The sequence below is a fragment of the Solea solea genome, chromosome 6, assembly GCF_958295425.1.
Source record: "Solea solea chromosome 6, fSolSol10.1, whole genome shotgun sequence".
Classification (NCBI taxonomy): domain Eukaryota; kingdom Metazoa; phylum Chordata; class Actinopteri; order Pleuronectiformes; family Soleidae; genus Solea; species Solea solea.
In genome coordinates, this window is record NC_081139.1 from 20717347 (window position 1) to 20741471 (window position 24125).

General features: G+C 40.3%; 3 protein-coding genes across 3 annotated transcripts; 1 reads left to right on the forward strand and 2 right to left on the reverse strand.

Moving 5' to 3' along the window:
• The first annotated feature begins 203 nt into the window (after positions 1-203).
• LOC131461317 (vasopressin V2 receptor-like) lies at positions 204-1974 on the forward strand. The gene is made up of 2 exons (XM_058632482.1): positions 204-1216; positions 1411-1974. Exons 1-2 carry the CDS (start codon positions 373-375, stop codon positions 1611-1613), a joined length of 1047 nt encoding a protein of 348 aa, XP_058488465.1. The 5' UTR covers positions 204-372; the 3' UTR covers positions 1614-1974.
• Positions 1975-6576: 4602 nt separating this feature from the next.
• Positions 6577-17839, reverse strand: crbn (cereblon). The gene is made up of 11 exons (XM_058632440.1): positions 17704-17839; positions 17328-17440; positions 16392-16594; positions 15861-16010; positions 13950-14112; positions 13007-13069; positions 12805-12889; positions 12557-12672; positions 9861-9925; positions 8730-8861; positions 6577-8430 (listed from the first exon to the last, which is right to left on the reverse strand). The coding sequence occupies exons 1-11, from the start codon at positions 17774-17776 to the stop codon at positions 8247-8249; spliced, it is 1347 nt and encodes a 448-aa protein (XP_058488423.1). The 5' UTR covers positions 17777-17839; the 3' UTR covers positions 6577-8246.
• A 1174-nt stretch (positions 17840-19013) lies between these two features.
• Positions 19014-20060, reverse strand: LOC131460591 (cell surface glycoprotein 1-like). Its single transcript, XM_058631199.1, has one exon. It carries the CDS (start codon positions 20058-20060, stop codon positions 19014-19016), a length of 1047 nt encoding a protein of 348 aa, XP_058487182.1.
• Between the last annotated feature and the right edge of the window lie 4065 nt (positions 20061-24125).

Consider the following 24125-nt stretch of genomic DNA (forward strand, 5'->3'; position numbering starts at 1 on the left):
GCTTGAGGCACATTTTATCAGTTTGTAATGAAAAAATTCACAGTGCTGAATGAATGTAAGCTCCACCCACTTTCATCCTCGCATACAAAGAGGCATCGCAGCACAGATCTTCCCCTGCACGAGCCTGCTCTCCAGAGATGATTCCCATCCTCAACTTCAACACAACAAAACTTTAAACAAGAGCTGAACTAAAAGTATCTATAAAGGTAGGTAGAAATAAGAAAAAGCATTGGTGACATTTTTATAGTCAGTTTATACATTTATACAGCCACAATGAAGATTTTCGACATAATTGGAGTATGTCGGTGATGCAGTTCTCCGGGACCATGTCTGACTGTCAGTTGGCAGGTTGAACTCAGACCGACCCGCACAATGCCTCCTCTGAATGACAGTGGGTGCGTGGATGAGGAGGATGTGGCGAGAGATGAGACTCTGGCCAAGGTGGAGATCGCGCTTCTCAGTGTCATCTTCGTCACCGCCGCTATCCTCAACACATCCGTGCTCACTGTGTTGTGGAAACAGCGCAAGCAGATGTCCAGGATGCGCCTCTTCGTCTTTCACCTGTGCATCGCGGACCTGGTGGTCGCTTTCTTCCAGGTTTGTCCGCAGCTCATTTGGGACATCACGGATAGATTTGTTGGACCGGACCTGGTGTGCCGCCTGGTCAAGTACCTGCAAGTTCTGGGTATGTTTTCATCCACTTACATGATCGTGGTGATGACGATGGACCGACACCAAGCTGTCTGCAACCCAATGGTGAAGTTCCAGCGGGCGCGCACAAGACTGAACATCCCAGTATGCGTCGCCTGGGGGATTTCTCTGCTGGGCAGCCTGCCACAGGTTTTCATCTTCTCACAGGTCGAAGTTGCACACGGTGTGTTTGACTGCTGGGCCACATTTATCCAGCCATGGGGGCTGCAGACTTACATAACCTGGACCACGCTGGTTATTTTCATTTTGCCTGTTATTGCGATTATTGTGTGCCAAGTACGCATCTTCTGCGCCATACACAACAATCTATATCAGAAGACCAAGCAGGGAGGTAATGCGGGTTTCCCGCTTCCGTCCAGAGCCAGCAGTGTGGCCGGCATGTCCAGAGCCAGGGTCAAGACGATTAAGATGACTGTGTTTATTGTACTGGCTTATATTGTGTGCTGGGCTCCCTTCTTCACTGTCCAGCTTTGGTCCGCCTGGGACCCTCATGCGCCAAAAGAAAGTAAGTCATAATTTTCGTTATTGTGTTTGATACTTTGTTTTATTTTGTGGTTCCGTTTTGCGCTCTCAACGTGCGTAACTACGCACAGATTACATGCGTAATTACGCACAGACAAAATGCGCAATTACGCACAGATAATTAAATGTCACTTATTTGCAACATTGTGATACTTGGCACGTTTGTCATTCTTCCAGCAGCGACATTCACCATCCTGATGTTGCTGGCCAGTCTGAACAGCTGTGCGAACCCCTGCATTTATCTTCTGTTCAGCGGCCAGTTTCCGAAAAGGCTGGTTTCACTCCTATCTCGGCGGTGGTCCAAGGATCCAATTCACGAGCAGGCGACGTTAGTCAGCACATTGTACATGAGCTTAAAAAATGTCTCTGAGTCCAGATGAGGGCGAAACGTTTCTGTCTCTGCACTTGGGCGACTGTGTTTGAACAGAAGAAGCGAGGACAGGACTCATGTGTCTCCTGGTTCTCTGACATGTTGAACAGGATTGACGATGTGTCACCGAAACAGCAACAAAAAGCAAACTCTGGCTGACATCTGCGCTCCTCATCTTGTCGGATGTTGACGCACGACAAAAGCGCGCCGTGTTCCGCTGGACTTACTGATGCTCTGCAAAATCATCGTGTTGTGAACTTGTTCTGATTTTGACCGTTAAGAATATTCCCCACCCCCAACGAAGCTTGGACTTCAGAAACCCTTCCAAACAGAGACAGTGTTGTTGTTTTGTGTCATCATGGCAAAAGTGGTATTTTAGTGAAAGAAAAATGTCATTAATAACATAATCAGACATACGTGATGCATCACTGATAAATGACATACAATCTAAAAGGAAAACAAGCACAACTGTGTTTTCGTGAGAAAGAATACACACTGTCAGTAGCTTGAATGCGCTTGACTCAACAAAACTGTACAATAACTGTATTACAACTGTGAAAGGTATGTGTCATGTATCTCTCTCGTTCTATCTCTATCTATCCCAAAGTCCCACAATTGCACACAGAATGATTGTAGTCATGATTTACTTACTTGTCATATACTGGGGTCCAACAGCTTGTTATCATATACAAGCTTGAATGGGGAGGTGATCTCACATTGTTGGCATTTACACTGTGTTATATACAAATATGTGTTTTCCAATCCATAACTGACACATTACAGAAGTAATGATCACAACAACATTTCAAAGACTATTAGTTGTTTGTGATGAACCCCTCATGGTTAGTGTGTGAAATCATTCCGATTAATGCTCTTATTACACTGTGACTGTATTTTTCTTTCTTCTTTTTAAAAAAACACATTTTATTAATTAATTATAAATGGAAATATATTCAAGCTTGTGTACAGGGTGCAGTCAGGGAACACCTGGTATAATAAATAAATAAATGTGGTAGCCTGTGATAGTGTGGATATGTCAAACAGTGGTTGCTAACAGCTTTAAGCTGTTGTTTGTGTTACTGGGGCAGCTACAGTTCAGTTGTTTGACTTTCCTGACAGTATTTATAGTCCTCCATAATATTTGGAACAAAGACAATTCCTCTTTGATTATGTCCCTCTGCTTCAAATCCAACCATTCAGACATGAATAAAGTTCACATTTCAGACTTTAATTCAGGTGTATTAATAGACAATGTGGTTTCACTGTGTTGAAATTACAACACTTTCATTCATTACAAGACTATGGTGTCATTTCAGGGCACCATAGGGTTGAGGACATTTGGCCTCACATATCATTAGTGTGGGCCACACAGTGGGGTAGTGGTTAGCACTCTCGCCTTGCAGCGAGAAGACCCGGGTTCGAGCCCCGGTTGGAACAAGGGCCTTTTTGCATGGAGTTTGCATGTTCTCCCCGTGTGTGCGTGGGTTCTCTCCGGGTTCTCCGGCTTCCTCCCACAGTCCAAAAACATGCAATGTGGGGATAGGTAAATTGGAAAATCTAAATTGACCATAGGAGTGAGTGTGAGAGTGAATGGTTGTTTGTCTCTATCTGTGTGTGGCCCTGCGATGGACTGGCGAACTGTCCAGGGTGTACCCCGCCTATTGCCCGATGTAGCTGAGATTGGCACGGCACCCCCCGCGACCCTCTGGCAGAGGATAATGCGGTAGATGATGACTGATGATGATGATATTATTAGTGCAGGGATAAAGTACCTGTAGGTTTGCTTTTAACCTCTCAAACTTTTTAGGATCTGGTGTTGTCATTGTTGAAAATGAGGACACTGTGCTAATGAAAGTCAATGAAAGAAACTATTATGAGGCTGAAAGACAAGAATCAAAACCACCAGAGACATTGGACAAATACAGAGGTTACACTGCAGGATGCAAACTACTGGTTGGCCACAAAAACAGAATAAAGAAAAAGTAGATAAGAAGCCTGCAGAAATCTGATGAAAAGCCATGTGAACAGATGAGCTCAAGATTAGCTTGTATCAGAAATGGCGAGTCTGGATCGGAAACCTGTCACCTCATCCTCTGTGAAACATGGTGGAGGGTTAGCTTTATCTGCTCAAGTTCCTATAAATGCCTCCACAGTGGAGCTCCATTATACTGCACTGCAAGATAATGATTCCAAAAAACTGAAAAGGCAATACAAAACAAGTTCTTGAATGACCAAGTTAGGAGCTCAGTTATTGTCATGTGTAACCTATTTGAGATGCTATGTTTTATGATGATGTACATTCCTTTTGGTTTTACGGAACATATGCTGTAATGCAAAACAAAAGGATGCTTGTATTTTTGCTTTGCTAGTGTACTGATATGTATTTTTTGTAATTAAAGGTTTACAGTGAATGGTTGTTTGTCTCTATGTGTGTGTCCCTTTGATGGACTGGTGATCTGTCCAAGGTGTACCCCATCTTTCACCCTATGTCAGCTGGGAGTGGCTCCAGTAGCCCATGTGACCATGTGGAGGATAAAGCTGTAGAAGATGAGTGAGTGAACGTTTTTACAGTTGATCTGTAAGATACGGTCCAACTGATATTATATTGACTCTTGTGAGTCTTGGTGCCTAAAAGTCTTGGCGTAATGACTTGGTCTCTTTTAGTGTGATCTTGTCTGGGACTTAAATGTGCATGTGTTTCATGTCAGCTTGACTGTATTCACTGCAGAGATCACATCACCCCTGTCCTCCAGAACCTGCACTGCCTTCACATCTCACAATGGGTCCAGTTCAAAGTCCTCCTCCTTACCTCCATAACCAGGCCTGCTCCTACATCCCAGAACTGCTCTAGTTCTGGGATGTAGAACCATCACGCAGCCTCCAGTCCTCAGACTCTAAGCTGCTACAGCCACCACACAGGACCAAACACAGAACCTGGAACTCACTTCCCCAACCATCCGTGACTGTTCTGACCTCTCCACATTCAAATCACTTCTCAAAACTAACATTTTAAAATTACTTGTATGTCTATTTTTTTTCGAATTAATTATCTGATTCATTCTTTTAATGTAACGACTGAGTTTGTGAAATAAAAAAAATAAAAAGTTGTGTTTTTAGGTGTGATTGCTGCGATTAGGGAATTACATAAGAGTAAATAATCACATCAACCTGGACTTGCACATGCTGTCCACTGGAAATAATGGAGCCTAATAAGTGCTTGCATCACTTAATCACACACACAGATGTTCACATGGACGGTCACATGTAAAAAACATGTGATAAACCTCTTGTGTGCTGTAAATGAGAATGTTACAGTCCACAGTAAGACTGTATATGGTTTTGACAAAACTATTTGCACTTCAGAATCATGTGTGTACTGGAGCATCAGCAGCAGATGGAGTTTGCTCAGCTGTGTGTGGTCAGTTCACTTTTCAACTGGCCTTTGTCACAGCAGACATTTTGACATGTTTTAGCAGGAATCCATGGTAGGATCGTGCCTGAATATCTCTCACCTCATCCTTCCCTTCTAAGCATGTAGGAGAATGTTTAGTTTGTCACACGTTCTTCTTTCTTTGAGAGGACACCCTTATCCTAATCTGTACTTTTATACAAATCTATGAAGTTTTGAAGGCCAGCAGCGCCCTCTGCAAACAAACTTATCATTACAACTGCTCCTATAGCCTCTCCTCTATTTCCACCTATTTTTTTCCCCTATCCTTCATCCTTCACTCCCTTATTTTCTCCTTTCATCTCAACCTTAGGAGACAGATGGCTGCACGTCTACGGTTCTGAGTCTGCTTCTGCCCAAGAAAAGTTAAAAAAAAGTAGTTTTTCTCTCGACTGAACTGTGTCATGTCCTTGTGTGACCTATTGCATTTCTCATTGTCTCTAGAATGTTGTAAAGCCTCAACCTTACTGTTTTTAAGTACCTTGGGATGCTGCATTTTGTGACTTTGTGCTTTCGAAAAAAAAAAGGATCTGATTTGACCTGTAAGGTGTAGATCAGACCAAACTGAAACACGATCGAACAATTTACTTTATATTCCTCATAGTCCAGAGCCTCTGGAACAGGAAGAGATGTAAGTCAAGATATGGGTCCTCACTGAAGGTTGGACATTAACACCAATTTACAGAATAGAAATACTACACCAAAGATACACAGCACAAAAAAGCAATTGAGGACAAGGAGTGACAATGAAAGTGATATCGTTCCTGTTTTGAAGCATCACATTTGTTCTAATGCTGTTATTTGATAGTAAAAAATCAATTTTCATGTTTCTGTTCCACTTAAATAGCCCAGTAAGAGTCATTTTCTGATATTATTTTGGTGTTGGGAATCATCGCACAAGAAGATTTAGGTCAAGGGCTTTTTGGAGGACGAGTGGCATTTTATGACCATGTATATAAGCTATACATATATCCATCCATCTTCTACCACTTTATCCTCCACATGTGGGTTGTGGGGGTTGCTGTACCAATCTCAGTTGATATTGTACACCCTGAACAGGTCGCCAGTCCATTACAGGGCCACATAGAGACAAACAACCACCTCTCACACCTATGGTCAATTTAGCGTGTCCAGAATATGCAAACTCCATGCAGAAAGACCCTTGTTTCAACTGGGTTGTGAACCTGGGTCTACATGCTGCAAAGGCAAGAATGCTAACCACTATGCCAACCGTGTGGCCCTAAGTTATACATATATTACAAAATTGTTGAAGTTGCTCAATTTGTTAATCAGAGTTCATGGATCTGTGCCAGAGACTACATGGGGGCATTGGTAGCTCAGTGGTAGAGAGAGAGTTGTCTTTCAACTGTGGTGGTGGGCTCGATTTCCGGCCCTGCTAGTCTACATGCCGACGTGTCCCTGGGCAATACACTTTGCTCGTGTAAAGCAGCTTTGAGTGGCCATCAAGATAAGCAGAGTGCTATATAAATACAGACCAATACATACATTTCATTTTTGGAGTCAATTATGTGAAGCATCTCTTTTAATGTTTGAGTGGATACAAGTCTGTTGAACACCCAATTCACTGTTATGACAGAATATAATCAAAAGAGGCAAAAATAATGTTATGATATAACATCAGGGTTGAAGATGGGAAATAAATGTGAGCATCATTTTAAAAAGGTGAGATGCTGATTTCATAAAGTGGAAGTCAATTTATATTTTCATGACGTGTCAGTACAACTCAAAACCACACTGTGTTTAAGCCATTATCGGCAGTGTAAATGGTTCCTTTTTAAATAAAGAAAAAACAAAAAAATACATTTTTGGAAAGAAACGTGGCTTTAATGCAGACAGATGTGGTGAAATAGGTTTAAAGCAAAGAGTTTCATATTTGTCCTGAAGATATGAATGGAAATATTCTAATTTAATTCCCTCTGAGATGAGACAGCTTTAACTAAAAGTCAAACTTTTTGTTTCAGAACAAATGCCAAAATCCCCCTAAGTAGACACACCGGCACCTTCAGCTGTTTTCTGATGCCAAGATTATTGTCCCACAGTTCTCTTAGACTTGATTGACAGTAGAATGTATGCACACATTTGCCTGGACTTTGCAACAAAGTCTCAAAATAAAATCCCAACAAAGTCTGAGAATCCTGCAAAAGCATTAAGACGCCTGAAAAACATAACTTAAATCAAAATCTCTTCACCAGCCTCTCATTCACATCAGGACACTGGAGCATCGGCACAGCACTTTAACAATATAAAACAAAATCAACAAAGAAGGGTAAGCACTTCTCCCTCCAAGTCTTGAAACAAAACAGTCTGCCACGAGACACCAAAACATCTCAGACTTTTACCAGAGATAAATCTCAGTTCCTGATTCACATCACCTGACAAGAAAATTAGCTTAAGTAGAATAAAAATCTGACACTGATCATATCTACTATAAGACACATTATCATTATTGTTTTGTGAATTACGTAAAAACCAGTGATGATAAAAACAGCAGTGTCTCCACACATGAATGCGTGTGCGGAATAAATGTTTCCAAATACATCCAATCAATTGCAAGAGTCCAAATATCTCAGGCCTTTCATGACAGACACGTACACAAGTGCACTGTTATTCAAACAGCTTCCTCCACTGACACATGACAGCTGAAATTTCAGGAAACACACCTGAGAAACCACAAATGGATATGAGAGCTATGTGGATTAACTGTTTGTTGATAGGATGGTTTTCACAACAAATCGATGATTGCTATCGCCGTTAGCTAATGATGATCCCAACTAACATGCAGTCACACTCTCCAGTATAAGGAGGAAATTAGACAGTAAGCGTAGATTTGTGTTTCTGTATGTGTAACTACCACAGGATAAGAGGGGAGCTGCATGCTGAGATGTTTCCACGTGACAAATAATCAATCTCTTCTATGTGCTGTTCTTCATTACCTTCTCACTTTATCACAGTGTTCACCACTGCCTCCACATTTTGAGAACAATTGTTGCCTCCGTCCTGTTTCTGGTTTGCTCGTAGAGTGCCATTTAAAGGCCAACTGACCTTTTTGAGAATATGATGGATTTGCTGCCAGGGGTGACAGGAGGTGTGAGATGCAATCATTACTACAAGTAATTGCAGCGAGAGAGAGAGTGGCAAAAGATTTAGGCTCAGGGTGGTGTAGCAGACGGATCGTCACAGGCAGAAAAGGCGAGAGCCCTCCCTCCCCTCATCGCCCTCTCCCTCGGGAATACGAGGAAGCATAGCAGACCGGGTCAGACCCCAGAAACGAGGTGGAGACAAGTCCTTCTGGGTGGCTGTGAACTTCCAACCCATGTGAGATCTGCAGTTTCGGCACTGCGCAATTGTCCAGGCGTACCTGAGCAAAGAGCAAAGCTTTGTTTTGTTTTTTTACAATCACCACCAAACACATTCAGAAAACTATAAAAGAAATTCACAATAAATTGTAAAAAAAAAAATATATATACAAGCACATTCAGATTCAAATGAGTTTATGGCTACAATATGCCTCAATTGTATGTGAATATTCATTGAAGTGTAAATAAAAAATGTACAATGTCTATTGATAATCTTTAGTTGTTATTTCTAAAAGCATTGAAAGGCACAGTCAGTCTATTTACAGAGAGTTTTGTTGTGTTGTATTATTAAAAGAGTTACCCGGGAAACCAGCTGTGTAGTGTGGATGGTCTGCCGAGCAGGTTGAGATTGTTGGCTTTGTAGACAGTCAGGGTTTCATGGACGTAACCGTGAGGGTTGACATATGCTGCCATGGGGCCATACAGAGACAAGCTGCAGAGAGAGACTGTATTTAAGACGGCATTAAGAGGTATAACATTTCCTTAACACTGCAGCTACTCTGGAAGTCCTCAGACAAAAGGTCTTAAGGTGTTTTGCAGTGAGTGTGGGACAAATGCAGTACTCACCACAGGTCACATATTACAGTACACAACAGCGTGTGAGTCTGTGTGCTGAGATGCAGAGCAGTGACACTTATGCTCATGCACTTTTTTGCTAGTAGAATATCAACCTGACGATTATAATATATTTCACTACACTCTGCAACAGGGACTGCTCAGCTTCTCAATAATAATAATAATAAAAAAAAACAACCAAGAAAATTCAAAGCAACCCAACATTTAATGATTTTTGTCCTTCAGTAAATAAAATAAACAGACTGTGTTGCAATAACATTACAAGTGAGATCAGTATCTCATGCAGGGAAATTATTCTAAAATGTTACATTAAAAAATCTGGATTCAGCTACATTTGTGACATTACCACTAAATCAAATGATTAATTGTGTGATATGCTGCTTATTATGCGGAATGCAGCTCTCAGCTCTGTGTTTTAGTTACCTGCCAGAAGCAAGACCAAATCTATGTGTCACTATAAAAGGAATCAGTTTATGGAACTATAAACAGAACAGCCAAGCAGGCAGAACATTGACAGAACAGCCAAATAATCTAAATCACCCTTTTTTCCTTTCGGCATTTTCCTCTCTAGGGGTCGTGGCGGATGAGCCGCATATTTGAGATGAGATTTTAACACCGGATGCCGATCCTGACACAGTGTGCATAATTGCTTTAAAAATATGGTTTTCATAGCCTTTTATATGTACTTTATATGGCAGCCAGTTGAGTTCCATGATGCTTTTGGGAAAGGGAGGGTTGAGTGCAGAAGTGTTCCATTTGTTAGAGTGAGCAGTCTCACAATTAGACATCATTAATTCTTAAACACTGGACTTTCAAACAAAATGACATCACAACAAAAAGGACGACTTTGCTTCACCTGAAGATCTCGTTCTTCGTGGTGATTTCTGTGTCCTGGCACTGCTTACAGCACAGTGACGTGCACTGAGGAGGAAAGATGATAACTGTTAACAGGTTACTGCATGGAGCAGTGATGTAGTACTCGAGACCGATTTCTGCTTTCTCGGACTCGTCTCGGACTTGTTCCTTCAAAGACTCGGTCTTGACTCGGACTTGCACCACAGTGGGAGGAGAAGGACTCAGACTCAGACCGAGTCCTCGAGACCAACGCATTTTTTTATGTTCATGTTATGTCCTAACTATGACTAAAATAGTCAGGGTGGGCTTAACATGGTGATGACAGAGCAGCACTGTTGAAGCAGTTTATAAAAAGAGGCAGAAGATGATGGATGTGGTAGGGATTTTTTTAATGATAGTAAAAGCATAGTCCATATTAAGACATTAAGACTGCTCCTCTAAACAATTCCCAATCTAGCTTAGTCTGTAGGCCTCACTGTTGATTATTAACTGGGGTGATACTAAATCATGAATATGAAAACTGACATGTTTTTGTGGTCTTGGTCTCGACTCGGTCTTGACTCCTAAAGGACTCGGTCTTGACTCGGACTCGGCATAGGCGGTCTCGTCCCCATCACTGGCATGGAGATATCAAAAGTGCTTGGCACACATATTATTGTTCTCATTGGAGATGCTATAATCACAAAAAACAGGTCATGTGTGAGTGGAGCCTTTAAATCGGTGTGGTTATTTTTTAGCTTAATGTGTGTGATTAGGTCAAAGTGACAAGGGCCCAATGTTGTGGTCTCAGGACTTTCACAGTCTTTACCGATTTTGAGAAAACTTAAGAGTCCACACTAACCGACTGGTTTTTTGATGACTGAGAGACGGGGATCACACATTTAACGACTGAACCTGATGATTTGTCAAACTAACTGAAGCCAACTGACCACATCAGACTCTTGCAGAAACTCTTGTGAGAGAGTCTACGAGAGCGAAAAAGAATAAAAGACGAGTATGGGTGAAGTCGTGAAGTCATGGAGTCATGGAGGAGTCGACATTGGCATCGTTGTTTAGATATTCCCACAACTTCCTGTCGTCTTCTGATGCTATTTCCTGTGTCCCACCTACTCTCTTTCATTAGCCATTGGCAGCATGTGTTTGCAGTTGGTTTGTAATTGGGTCCAGAGTCAGCTCAAAAACAAAGCAAACATGTTTGACTGCGACTGAGGTCGGGTCTTTTACCCTCACACACTTGCAGATTCTAGTCTTTACCCTTCACACACTCACAGATTTCTGTCCACTGTCCCCAACTAGTGCTGACTGGAGCAGACTCTGCCCAACTGTGAATCGTGGGTAAGATCGGACAAAAGAAAATCTTGTAGTGTGTCCCCAGTTTAAGACCCTCATGAAACAATTTCACAGATGATCATAATGAAGGAAAAACAACAGTTACTGCAGCCATAGCCAAACTATAAAAAAAAAAATCAATCAAGCACCGGCTCCAGAGGGACTGAAATCCTTCATTATGCACAGTCATTATATTATTATTACTTTTCATTACTTTTTACATGATAGTAATAATTTCAAAATCCTTGCTGTATGTATGTGTTTTCAGTTTTTTTTTTTTATTTAATTCTCATGACACAATCTTCGTTAAGTTTGATATATTGTCTATGACGTGGTGTTTTAGGTGTAAACAATCTGGTTTTTTTTGGTTTATTTCTAACGTCTGCAATGATCAGCACCACAGGATGTGAGGTATTTCAAGAATTTCAACAGAACCCTTTTTTCCCCTCTGTTAAACTTTAATTTTTTTTTAAAGAGGAAATCATCATGGGGCCGACACTACACAGCACTCCATCTTGACAACCGCCAGACATTTCTAGGTCTACAGTGGCTAAAAACAGCCTGTGTCTGCTCTGACACACATGACCGAGTTAGACAAAGGATGATAAAGGCCAGACTACTTAGTGTTGTTTGTATTAAAACATGAATTTAAGAGGAGAGGAGAGGAGAGGACAAACAGATGAAGGAAGAACATCTCCAGTTGGGTAAAAAATTACCCATCAGGTGGAATTAAGTCCTTCAAACAGCACATATATATATATAACCACTCCGCACAATGCAAGCTGCTGCTGCTGCTGCTGAATAAATACTCCTTTGATAATGATACAGGCTGATTTATATAGTATGTGGACTATTTATTTATGAAAAGTCCTTGTTGCAGGTATACAATTTAAATGTTTTTGCTTGTCTTAAACAATTCCCAAACACTTTTGGTTGTGAAGGTCAACAGTGCACTGACATATTGCAGCAACAACAAATCTTCAGCTCCTGTCAGATGTGGCTAAATACACCAAAAGAACAACAAAGCAGCAAACAGACACACTCCGCTCAGTCTAGGGCTGGGCCTTATTACACACAAGCCAGACCTGTGGCTGCAGGGACAGATCTGTAATTCCTTCTGCTTTAATAAAAGAACCCCCTGTGCTCACAATTGTTGTGGGTAATCATTTTTGAAACTAAGCAGAGAGAATGAGCTTCCTGTATATCTGAATAGTCACATGATATAGGTTTGCAGGTGTGGATGCAGATTGCTTTTATCTGAAAATAACGTTTTCAAATGAAGATGTAGTACTAATAATGTAGCCAAAGGCGACTAAAAAGCAAGTGTGCTGGAGAAGAGAGGTGGAGTTACTGGAGATCTTTCCTTACCCGGTCCATGATGTCCAGTTCACAGCGGAGTCTCTGGATGGCACTACCTATTTTCAGCAGCTGAAGGCGCAGAGCGTTGTCTATAGGCAGACAGGCCGCCACTCTGTAGGAAAAGTCTGACAAAAACCAGAGAAGAGAAAGGAGGGATGAAAGGAAGGAAGTACTAGGAACACAAACAAAGAGGTGGACATGTACGTGTGTGTGTATGCGCCTGTGATCCATCTGTAATAAACTGAACAGAGGCTGACCTACGACGTTCGTAGGGAGAGAGTCATCCCTCAGATTCTCGTCCCATTCGTGGAGCTGTTTCTTCACTCTGTTCATGAGCGACTCCTGTGAGGTGGAACAAAGGAGGAGGAGAAAAAAAAACATGGTTTACATTCACTTCTGCGCTGTGTTTATGTATAAAGTAAATTCCAGGCATGGCACACAGGCTGATGATTTACTCACAGAGTCATAGAGTGCATAGACCCAGGGTGGCCATGATGTCAGACTGGCACAGTGAAACTTCCTCTGTGATGAACATCAGGCAAGCATCAGTGAATTAAATCCAAACTTAACCTGATCATTAATAAACTACCTGTACAATTACACCATATGGTCAAAAACAGTATGTGGACAGATGTGAGTAAGTAGCCCTAAGTGAAATGACCAAAAACTTTACCACAATGAAGATAATCAACTTTCTACAAATCAGATGTAAAACCTTCACAATAAGTATGTGTATATCATTATGTTACATAGTGTTATTGTCAACGTCTGTATCAGTAAAGGCCTTTTCCCTGCTGCTGATTATCACTGCAGCTGTAAACATCCCCTTAAAATACATACATTTTTTTACTTTGTTTGCCAGTTTTGAAAAATTAGTCATTAGTCATTGCTCGTAAACTAGGTTAAAGGGGCTCTACGTAAGACATGAAACTAGAGTTGTAAAACAGGTACTACAATAGAGACCAAACAATCCTCCACAAACCAAATGATGCCCAAACACATGATGCAGGTCCCACACTAGTAATTGAAATTGGGAATAAACTGACTGCACTATTGTTGTCAATGAAGCCAGTATTTCAACATGTTTCCTTTATCTCTGATGACATATCATTATAATTTTTACATACAGCTCCATTAAAACTTTTAAATATTTGAAAAATAATTTATTGTTTTTATTGGTAGAGTTGCATTCATTCATCGTGCATTCGTTTGATTCATTGTGATGTGAACATACTGTATTTGGGCTTTACACTGATGGTGAAACGTGAGGGTAAAATAATTATACATAAATTGATAGTTTATGGAAACATATTTTTTTACTTTGTGTGAACAAATACAAGTCTCCTATTCTGAAGTATATAATATTGCACAGTGCTGTGTTTTAAGTGTTTAAGAGTCTGACCTGTTGGTAGTTATTCCACCAGCACTGGGCCTGTTTGCAGGTCTGCGTGGGGGGTTTGGAGGACGGGTGCATGTGGAGCCTGGACAGAGGCGTCAGCTGCACGGCAGAGAGAGGATCTGGAAGGATTCGTTCTGGAAGGATCTGTACTTTGGCTTGTCTGATCCTGGAAAATAAAACAATAATAATAGGCTGTAAACCAACAGAAAGGGAAGGAGAGCAATATGAAAGATGGCATGTGAAATCAAATTAAACTGGGATTAATAATGGATCAAACAAACTGTATTATACATAACATACATATTCCAATATCTTGTTAGACAGATTGGATGTTATAAATTTAATGCAGTCAGCCGAGCAAGGCTCCAGCTCCCTCTAGGACTCTAAAAGGATAAGCAGTAGACATGCTGTGATGCATCATCCTCCAGATAATTTCAATATGTGGGTAACTTAAAATAAGACAATGTGTCCCACTAGATCAGAAATTCCAGTTAGCACTGGTAGTGAGATGTATTTAATTCAACACATTCCACCCCCTCAATTCTTTCTGTCTCAAAAAGAATATTTTATACTCATTTTCATGGGATCCAAAAACAGCAGTTTCAACATTTCTGCAGAAACAATATTTAATTGAATCATTTTTTGACTTTTAGTGACATTAGAGGTGTGACACAAAAAATAGCATAATTTAGCATAAGTGGTAAATGATGAGGTGTGATGTCATGTGATAAACTTGGCAGGGGTCTCTTGATCAGTAACTTGACCTTGAATGGGGTTTTAGCTAAATTAAGTTTTTAATCGGATATGGTGTCACAATGGACACATTTGGATTCATATGGTAGAATTATGTGGTATCTATCTGCATTATTATTGTTTCTTTTATTCTATAATTCCTTGAAACATGTGAAACATGTATGATAACAATCACACCCTTAAACAACTTGCAATGGGTAAGTGTTTTTTGGCAACAGGAAACAGAAAAAATGTGAAACAATTTACAGCATTTTAAATAATGACAACGACATACAGTAGCTGGCTTCAGTTTCTGTGTTTGACAGTTGCATTGTCACGTCACATCAAAAACATTCAGACAATATTTCTGGGTAGGCCACAGCAACTGATTCCATTTGACTGAGTGGTATCCTAAAAGCTACACTTAGCATGTCCAGGACAAGAGAATTATGTCCAGCAATTTGTGTGCATTATATAATAACTTAATGTCGACTCACTTTTATAGACAATAAAACTCAACCATTTCCTCAGCAACTGTAAATGTAGACAGACTTGATCTATAATATGAATTCAACAATTAGATTAGCAGTAGTTTTGCTTCACAATTGATTGTAACATGCATTTATTTAAGTAACAAACTTCTTATGCATTTGGTGGAATAGCAGCTGCACTCCACAATAAATTATTTATTTTAGGAGTATTAACTCTATTAATTATAATTTTCAGTTCAGTCTATGAAGTTGATCATGTGAAGAGTTAGTCTGCCCTTCAGCTGTGATCTATGACCAATACCAGCACTGGTTTTGAGTTATCTTGACCAACATTCAGATTTTATAGTGGTCCCCAAGAAACGGCTGATGAGAAACAGGTTCTAGTACAAAAATATTATGCTAAAACTTACCTCCTACGATACAATACCTTAAATATCCATTTAAATTCATTGCATGACACACTACTAGTTTTCTACCTTGTCAGGAATTTGATCACAGGTATCCCATTGATCAAATACTTGTTTGAGTCCTTGACGTGATAATGGAGGTGAAAACCTACATGACTCAGACTCATGAAAGCCACAAGCTTAAACTTTGTGTAAGAAAGATGGCACAATGTTAATGCCTTTATTCACTCTCACAGGAGTCATAATGTTTGGTTCAGTAGTTTACAGGGGCAATTTCTACTTACCCATCTGCTTGAGTTCTTATCTCGTGGACCTTGAATCTCTGCCTCCCCACAGCTTTCACTTTGACTGTTTCAATGCCATACTCGTGTTCTTCCCGGTATGCATAGATTTCAGCTGTCGTCCCAAACTCTGCCTCTGTCTCACCTGCATCGCTGCAGATACAGATATCACACCAAGCTATTAAAATTACACTTGAACATTTAAAAGCATACTCGCTTTTATTAAGCGCTTTACTTTCATGAGGTTATGGACACACAAAGGACAGATTTTATTAAGTCAAAGTGACATTAAAATACATGCATTCCAATAAAGGAAAGAAAGGATGTTAATACCAGGCAGGAATGTTATCAAAGAAGTTCCCTTTAAGTGTCATAAAAGATAGGGATGGCTATGCTACTGCAGGCAGACTAGAATAGATAAATGCATGAAATCATCAGTCTCTATTTAACAGACACAATGTTTGCCATTCATTACATCAGTGCATGCTTTGATCAACATCTTCTACAGAGGTTATTTGCACCATGGCCGCCTACCTGTGTGCGAGCACTGCAAAGGTGCGATCCTTCTGAATGACGCTCCTCATCATGCTGACCTCTTGTGGCATGAAGAGCTGTAGAGGAAGTGTCTGGCCTGGCACCAGCATCACAGCCGTGAGTGGCAGCACAGGAATTGTCTGACAACTGTCATCATCATGGACTGTTCGGCCGTGAAATTCCTCCATGTCTGAACCCAAATACTGCAGAGGCCGTATTTGGCCAGAGGTCAGTGTCAATATAGCAGAATCAGAAGCAGATTCATTGCCAAGTAGGTATTAACATACAGGGAATTTGCTTTGGTATTTTGGTGCAGAACAAACACAGATAGAAAATATAGGTAAAAATATTCAGGATCAATAGAGGTTAAAGCAGATTTAGGAAAATAGTTACATTTCAAGAATTAGAGAAGACAATATAAAATGAAAGCTAAAATATGTAAAAATAAGAGTAGAACATAGACAATCTGCTAAATGAACATCTCTGCAGGATATGCAAATATGTACAAGTACGGCAGTTGCAGTGCAGAACAGATATGAATGGGGTGTGAGCATTAATGTCTATGAGGAGGATCTGAGTAGTCTTGTTGATGAGCAGCAGAGGGGGAGAGACTATAACACAACATGACTATAGTAGCTGCACAAGATTCAGTGATCCATTAACAAACAATAAGGCTAAACACACACAGACACATTCTTGAACAGCATTCTTAGTGAAGACACTAAGACAGATTGCATTCCTAGCACCGACCCTAAACTGTAATACCACAATTATATGTAACTATTTACCTAAATTAAACTGACCCCAAAACCAAGCCTGAATCCTCAGAGCCCTGTAAAGTTGTGTGCACCAGTTGTCCTCAAACAGATGATGGATGTACAGACACAAGGTGAAAGGTGAGTGGTATTAATTGTGCAGAAAGCTATTATTACTCACAGCATGTGATGTGGGAAGACTGGGGTCAAAGGTAATTACGTTGGGCTTCTCTGCCTCTTCACTATCTCGGTCTTCAGTCTCCATGTCATTTTCCTCCTCCTCTTCCTCATTATCTGTCATGGCACAAGCACAAAAAAGGCACTCAGAGAGGCCAGTTAGCCCCGCAGGCGTTGCCTTACCAAAGCTAAACAAGTCACTCGAATGCTAAAACGAAAAGAAAGGAAAAGAAAGCGAAACAACCAGGTTAAAAATGTGCCAGTCAGGATAGTGACTGGCCTGTGGTTTAGCCGTGTTAGCTGCATGTGAAGCGGAGAAAGAGATATACTCTCCGCTGGTGAAACTCGGATTATGTTGCGTTGGTTAATTAAATTGATACCTGGTAAAACTTGTAACCGGTTCCCCATGTTATCGTTAATATTGTCCTCGCCTCCACCCCTGTCGTCAGCCATATCCCTGTGTTTACAATTCTGACTCTTCCTCTTCTTCTACGGTGTATTCAGTGTGCGACGCCGAAACGACCCACAGCGCCCCCTCTCTGTAACAAGAGTCAACTGCATAAACTATGGATTATTCGGTAAATCAGCACTGTCAAAAAATGTCATAAAGCAAATAATAATATAATACTAATACTAATTTTACAAAGTGCTTAGGGTGAAATTGTGTGAGTATAGTTATGGAAAAATAACTACAAATGGTGGTGCAAAGATGTCCACGCAAGTGACACATAATATTTAGTTGTTAATTGTTTTCCAAGCACCAGCACCTGTACTGTGGTTTATGTGGCGTTTGGCACAAAGGAGTCTTAGTTTTGAATATGGAGTAAAAAAAAATCATCCTGACTGACCACATTAGAGCTACCTAGCAGTGTTGACTTGTGTTTGCTGATCAAATTCTTAAATCACACCCAACTGGCTGCAGGACACAGGTCAGGGCTTCATCAAGCCTAACAGGACAGTTGAGGACATAATAGTCAAATTGGGCAAAACATCCAAGGATCGTGGGGTGCACGACTAACCATGTGTCCTGAAAGTTAGACAATACATTTTCTCCTAATTCATAAAATATACTATGAAATTAGCTATTAACTTTATCACAAAATTTGAATATTTATGACATAAATGAATACTTAACTTAGCAAATAAATTAGTAAACAGTTGACTATGTTGTAACTATAACAAAATGTAAAGGATTAATCAACTACCCTTTGAGAAAACAAACATGGATTTACACGTGAGAACTTCTATTGACATTTGAAATCTTGTGCAATATATTAAAGTCAGTGCAGTATATGATATACATATTTAGAACATGATCACAACCAATTTTCGAATGCTTGGTGAGCAATGATTAAAAAAAACGACAAAGAGACATTTTATTGAGCTTCACACTGGAAAGGAATTCTATCTCATTAGCAAGGTTTGGGTAAGTATCATATGCATGGTGCCTATAAACAATCAGATATCTCTAAACTCCATTTAAATTCATTTATTAGGTCTTGTAAGGTACTTTATGCCTAAAATGACACAAAAAATAAAATTTATTTGTGATTCATTCATCAAACAAATTTGTTATACATAGCTGGTTTTCTTATTCAAAATAATATTAGGAGTTGGCAGTTAAAAATAAACTGTCAACTCTCAATGAAATCTATATCATAAGCCATGAGGAACAGTTTGTACTGTTCTGTTAAAAGGGGAATTGGATTAGCTGGAAATGGCAGAGGAAATCGTGCACAACTTGGTGAGTGCTGGGGTGAGCAGCCAGGAATGCTGAGGGAATAAGGATTCCCACAGTGGCAATGCAAATAGGCAAACCTTTCACTAGACATTTAGCGTAGCGGCACCACTGGGGCACTTGAATGTGAGCCTCAAGCTGCTCAGGCACTTCAGTGAGTGCCTCAAGCTGCTCAGGCTCTTCAGCAGGGGCCCTCAACTGCTCAGGTTCTTCGGTGGGTGCCTCAACCTGCTCAGGCTCTTCATACGGAGCATTCAGTTGCTCAGGCGCTTCAGTAGGTGCCTCAAGCTGGTCAGGCTCTTCAGCAGGAGCCTCCAGTTGCTCAGGCTCTGGCTCTTCAGTGGGTGTCTCAAGCTCTTCAGCAGGAGCCTCCAGTTGCTCAGGCTCTGGCTCTTCAGTGGGTGTCTCAGGCTCTTCAGCAGGAGCCTCCAGTTGCTCAGGCTCTTCAGTGGGTGTCTCAAGCTCTTCAGCAGGAGCCTCCAGTTGCTCAGGCTCTGGCTCTTCAGTGGGTGTCTCAGGCTCTTCAGCAGGAGCCTCCAGTTGCTCAGGCTCTGGCTCTTCAGTGGGTGTCTCAAGCTCTTCAGCAGGAGCCTCCAGTTGCTCAGGCTCTGGCTCTTCAGTGGGTGTCTCAAGCTCTTCAGCAGGAGCCTCCAGTTGCTCAGGCTCTGGCTCTTCAGTGGGTGTCTCAAGCTCTTCAGCAGGAGCCTCCAGTTGCTCAGGCTCTGGCTCTTCAGTGGGTGTCTCAAGCTCTTCAGCAGGAGCCTCCAGTTGCTCAGGCTCTGGCTCTTCAGTGGGTGTCTCAAGCTCTTCAGCAGGAGTCCTCAGCAGCTCAGACTCTTCAGTGAGTGTCTCAACCTCTTCAGCAGAAGCCCTCAGCTGCTCAGGCTCAGGCTCCTCAGTGAGTGCCTCAAGCTGCCCAGGCTCTTCTACTGGAGCCGCCAGCTGCTGATGATCTTGTGCATGATGAGTAAGTATTTCTGTGTGTAATGGTTCCAACATCTCTACTTCCTGCTTAAGCTCTGGCCGGTTCTTCAAATTAGAAAGTGTTTTTTTTGTTGTTTTTTTTTCAAATTACTTATAATTTCAATATGCTCCCCTTTATATTTAGCCATTTCTCAGCAATTTCAATATTTATATTTCCCAGAGCTTTGACTTGGTTGTTGAACATCTTATACACTACATTTTCTTCTAATACACAAAATATGCAATTACATTCAATTCTACTAACTTGATAATTAAAGAAAAAAATATTTATGAAATTAATGGAAACTTAAATGAGCAAATAAATTAGTATAACTACAACACAACATAAAGGATTACTTAGTAAAATCAACTACCCTTGGTAAAACAAAGATGGTTTACATGTGATAACTTATATTGACATTTAAAATGTGCAATATATTAAAGTTAGTGCAGTAGATGATACATATATTTATACCATGATCATTTTCCAATGCTTAGTGAGCAATGATTTAAAGAAAACGATGTAAAAGTACATTACAGTGTGTCTGAAGAAACATTTGTTAAAACAGAGTAAAACGAGGTGGTGAACAACAAAGGTAAACAGTGAGTATTTACCTAAGTAGACTTTTGAGTTGCTTTTATGTTTCAAATGCTTCTTCTTTGTAATTTCAGAGGCATATATTGTATTTTTCCTTCCCCAAAGATTAATCTCTGACATAATAGTTACATGTGTGATGATGACACCCATGATGTCATCACATGGGTGATGATGTCACCGTGTAGATGTGTGTCAACTGTGTGACTGTAGTACAAAGTCAATAACTAGTATATATTAATGTAAGGGCTTTTACCAAATTATTTGAAATTAAGACAGAAATGTTCAAAACCTATGCATTTCCGTAATTTTAACAAAGTAATTGTTTGTCAGACCCCAATGAAGAAATTTTAAATTCAAAGTCAGTCCTTGATTTCCACCATTCTTCTTCTTTTTCTAATAAATTCTTCAGCACAGAGGTTCAAAGTCTCCGATCACAGATCAAAGTCCTTCTTTGAAAAACATTTTCTCTCAATGATTTTTAAGGAAAAACATAAAAGCCCTGTTTGTGTTTTTCAAAGATTTTCAGATAGCTGGCTAATCCACAAAGTCCCAACCTTGTCCCTTCTCTTTAACTTGCAGAGAGTAATGATGCCAACCCCTTCTGCCACTGTCTCACTGCATCCTTTCCTTGACAATTTCCTAATATCCTTCACCTCCTGAATGCCGAGCAGGGACCCACATAAATATTATATTACAGCCCATTTTCTTAACCTTGTATAGGCAATATAATATTTCAACAACCAAGTCATTGCAGGCCATTGATTTCCCATCCCTCAACATCATCTGTTTGTTTGCCTAGATGCTTGGAAATAAAACTCATAATTCATGATTCAAACAAACAGGTCTTTTATGACTTTTATGTTTGTGGTCTTTGTACAAATCTTAAACCTGTAACCCCAGCAGAAGATAAAACATAAATAAGAAGAATGTGGGCCTGGTCAATGAATTTCACAGCCATACAGAAAGGAAATGTATGTACAGGTAGTTTATATATGGATTTGAAGACCAGCTAACAGATTTGTAGTCTTTAACTATAATGTTCAAGAATATAAAAGATTGACAGACAACTTAATTATGTGTACCATAGAACTATTGGTGGCTTTGGAGTGGGTTGACCAAGCCAGGGCAATTTGTGGTAATTCAGCATCTGTTTTGTGGAGCCTGTTTATCAGACATTTCATATTGCCTCTTATGTTCCAAGACTGGAACATAATAGGCAAGATCTGCTCTTTGAAATAATAGAAAACCATTAACAAGTAATAAGACATGGTACTGTAGTGGCATTCCTGTGAACTCCAGCTCATATGGATATAGTGTTTAATGAACGAGTAGATAAACTGGCCAAACAAGCTGTCAAAAAAGTATTCATAGATGGCACAATTAAACTGTCCAAATCAGAGGGGGAAAGTGTTGTGATGAAGGAAATTATGGATTATGGAGTGACAGACAGCAACTTTGGGATAGGGGGCTGAAAGGAAGACATCTTAATGCAATCCAACACAGAGTGGATCGATCCGGAAATCAGAGGATGTAATATGAACAGGTCTACATCAACAGATTAAGGATCGGGCCCAGCAATTTCAAAGGAACAGGCAACTGTGAACAATATGAATCTGAGAGAAAGGACATGTTGAAGGGACTAATTGAGTAGGGATGACAGAAAGAGATGTTATGTCAGTGGCGGGAATGGGCATGGTAGAAAGTGGCTGTTTTAACTTTCTTCGGGTAACAGGACTGACAGAAAGAATATAATGGACTGAGTAGATTAGCTTTCTAACTCCAGAAGTTGGCAGTGATGCAAAATTATGGATACAATCTGCAGTTAAACCCCACTGAGAAAAAAAGATGCATCCCTTATCACAACTATTGCTGTGTTTCCATCATGGTAGTACATTACGGTTTAGAATGGTCAAGGCCTGGGTCAGGCTTGCATTTCAACTAAGAACAGTACCTTTACTGGTAGGCGGGGTGAGGTCAGTATCTGACGGTTGCATAACGTGATGTCGTACTGGGGCGACGACAACAAACGACAGTAGCACACAATGATATTGAATGTGACACAAGAGACAACAACACAACAGACAACAATGGAAGACATCCAGCACACCTTTTTCTTTCTGTTTGGTTTGTGGCTGTTTGTCTCAACATTATGTCAAGCTTTGTATGAGAATAGACTGTGGCCGTTTGCCTCGACTTCCATGGGATATTTACACTGAATATATTATAATATAACTACACTGCCACCCAATCAGTTGACTGTCATGGGAAGAGCTACCCTGAGCATACCATACCATTTTACTTGCGTACCCCAAGGGAAGGGCACCAACGAATGGAATGTTTGGGGTGGTTATTTTGGTAATATTCCTAATGGAAACGCAAAAAACATGTACCATACTGTACATAACCAAACCGAACCATCCCACTTGGTCAAAACACAGCTTATGGCACAGAGCTGTTGACCTTAAAATGCACACTCAGCCACAGGAAGTATTTTGGGAAATTAATTGCGTAAAAAAGTACAATAATCAGGCAGTAGAATCCACAACACTGATCAAAGGCTTAACAATATCTAAAGAAAACAGAACACACATGGCTGGAATACTACATGAAAGTAAGGGATCTGAGAACACAGGAAAAAGTGAGTATATATGCACATACTGGGGAAGGGGATTAGACACAAGTACATCACAGGGAGTGGTAGGGCAACCTGAAAAGAGGCAAAAGGTGAGTATCAAAATAAAGGAAGTGACAGGAAATCATTAGTCCAGTGTAGTATTCAAGAGATATTTATCATCTTTTCCCATTAATTAGACTATCAACACACATTTCAAGTGTTTCTTTTTGATATAGTCGTAGTAGCTTACATGTTCAGTTAGGTTCAGAGGTTGGGACTTACAGATGGGTTGGGGAAGATTTTTTAAGGGGGGCCGCTTAGCAGAATTTACCCCACCTTTTACTTGACGTGCATGTAAGGCACTGGTGAGTAACCAATCAATGTTTTTAGACATGGCGAGAAAAAAAATCCTGAACAGAACACAGGAAAAAAAAAATGTTTTCATTCTTTATTCCATAATTCCTTACTCTTGCAGTACACTAGGCAGAGTGGACAGAGATCCTCCAGCATGTCCCCAGCATTTCAGAGGTGAGAATGTTGCTGAATTTTTCATGATTTGAAACCTACTTCAAACAGCAAACTTAATCATTCAAATTTGGCAAGGTGGCTTAAAACACCTTTTCCTGTGGGGTGATAAAGTCAGAAGAGACATTTTATTTGGCTTTACACGGACTTTAAAACAAGGAATCCTATGTCATTAGCAAGGTTTGGGGTAAGTATCATAGGCATAGTGCCTATAAACAATCAGATATCTTTAAACTCCACTTAAATGCATTTATTAGGTCCTGTTGTAGTTGGGATTCATTCATTCATCAAACAGACCTCTTATGCATGGCTGTTTTTCTTATTCAAAATAATATTAGGAGTTGGCAGTAAAAATAAACTGATG

Excerpts from the sequence above, each read along its gene's own strand:
- LOC131461317 (XM_058632482.1), top strand. The coding sequence starts at position 373 with ATGCCTCCTCTGAATGACAGTGGGTGCGTGGATGAGGAGGATGTGGCG. Across the intron at positions 1,217-1,410 it reads CCCTCATGCGCCAAAAGAAA|CAGCGACATTCACCATCCTG; the intron begins GTAAGTCATAAT and ends TCATTCTTCCAG.
- crbn (XM_058632440.1), bottom strand. The coding sequence starts at position 17,776 with ATGGCTGACGACAGGGGTGGAGGCGAGGACAATATTAACGATAACATG. Across the intron at positions 17,441-17,703 it reads CCGGTTACAAGTTTTACCAG|ATAATGAGGAAGAGGAGGAG; the intron begins GTATCAATTTAA and ends GTGCCATGACAG. Across the intron at positions 8,431-8,729 it reads CTACACAGCTGGTTTCCCGG|GTACGCCTGGACAATTGCGC; the intron begins GTAACTCTTTTA and ends CTCTTTGCTCAG.
- LOC131460591 (XM_058631199.1), bottom strand. The coding sequence starts at position 20,060 with ATGTTGGAACCATTACACACAGAAATACTTACTCATCATGCACAAGAT.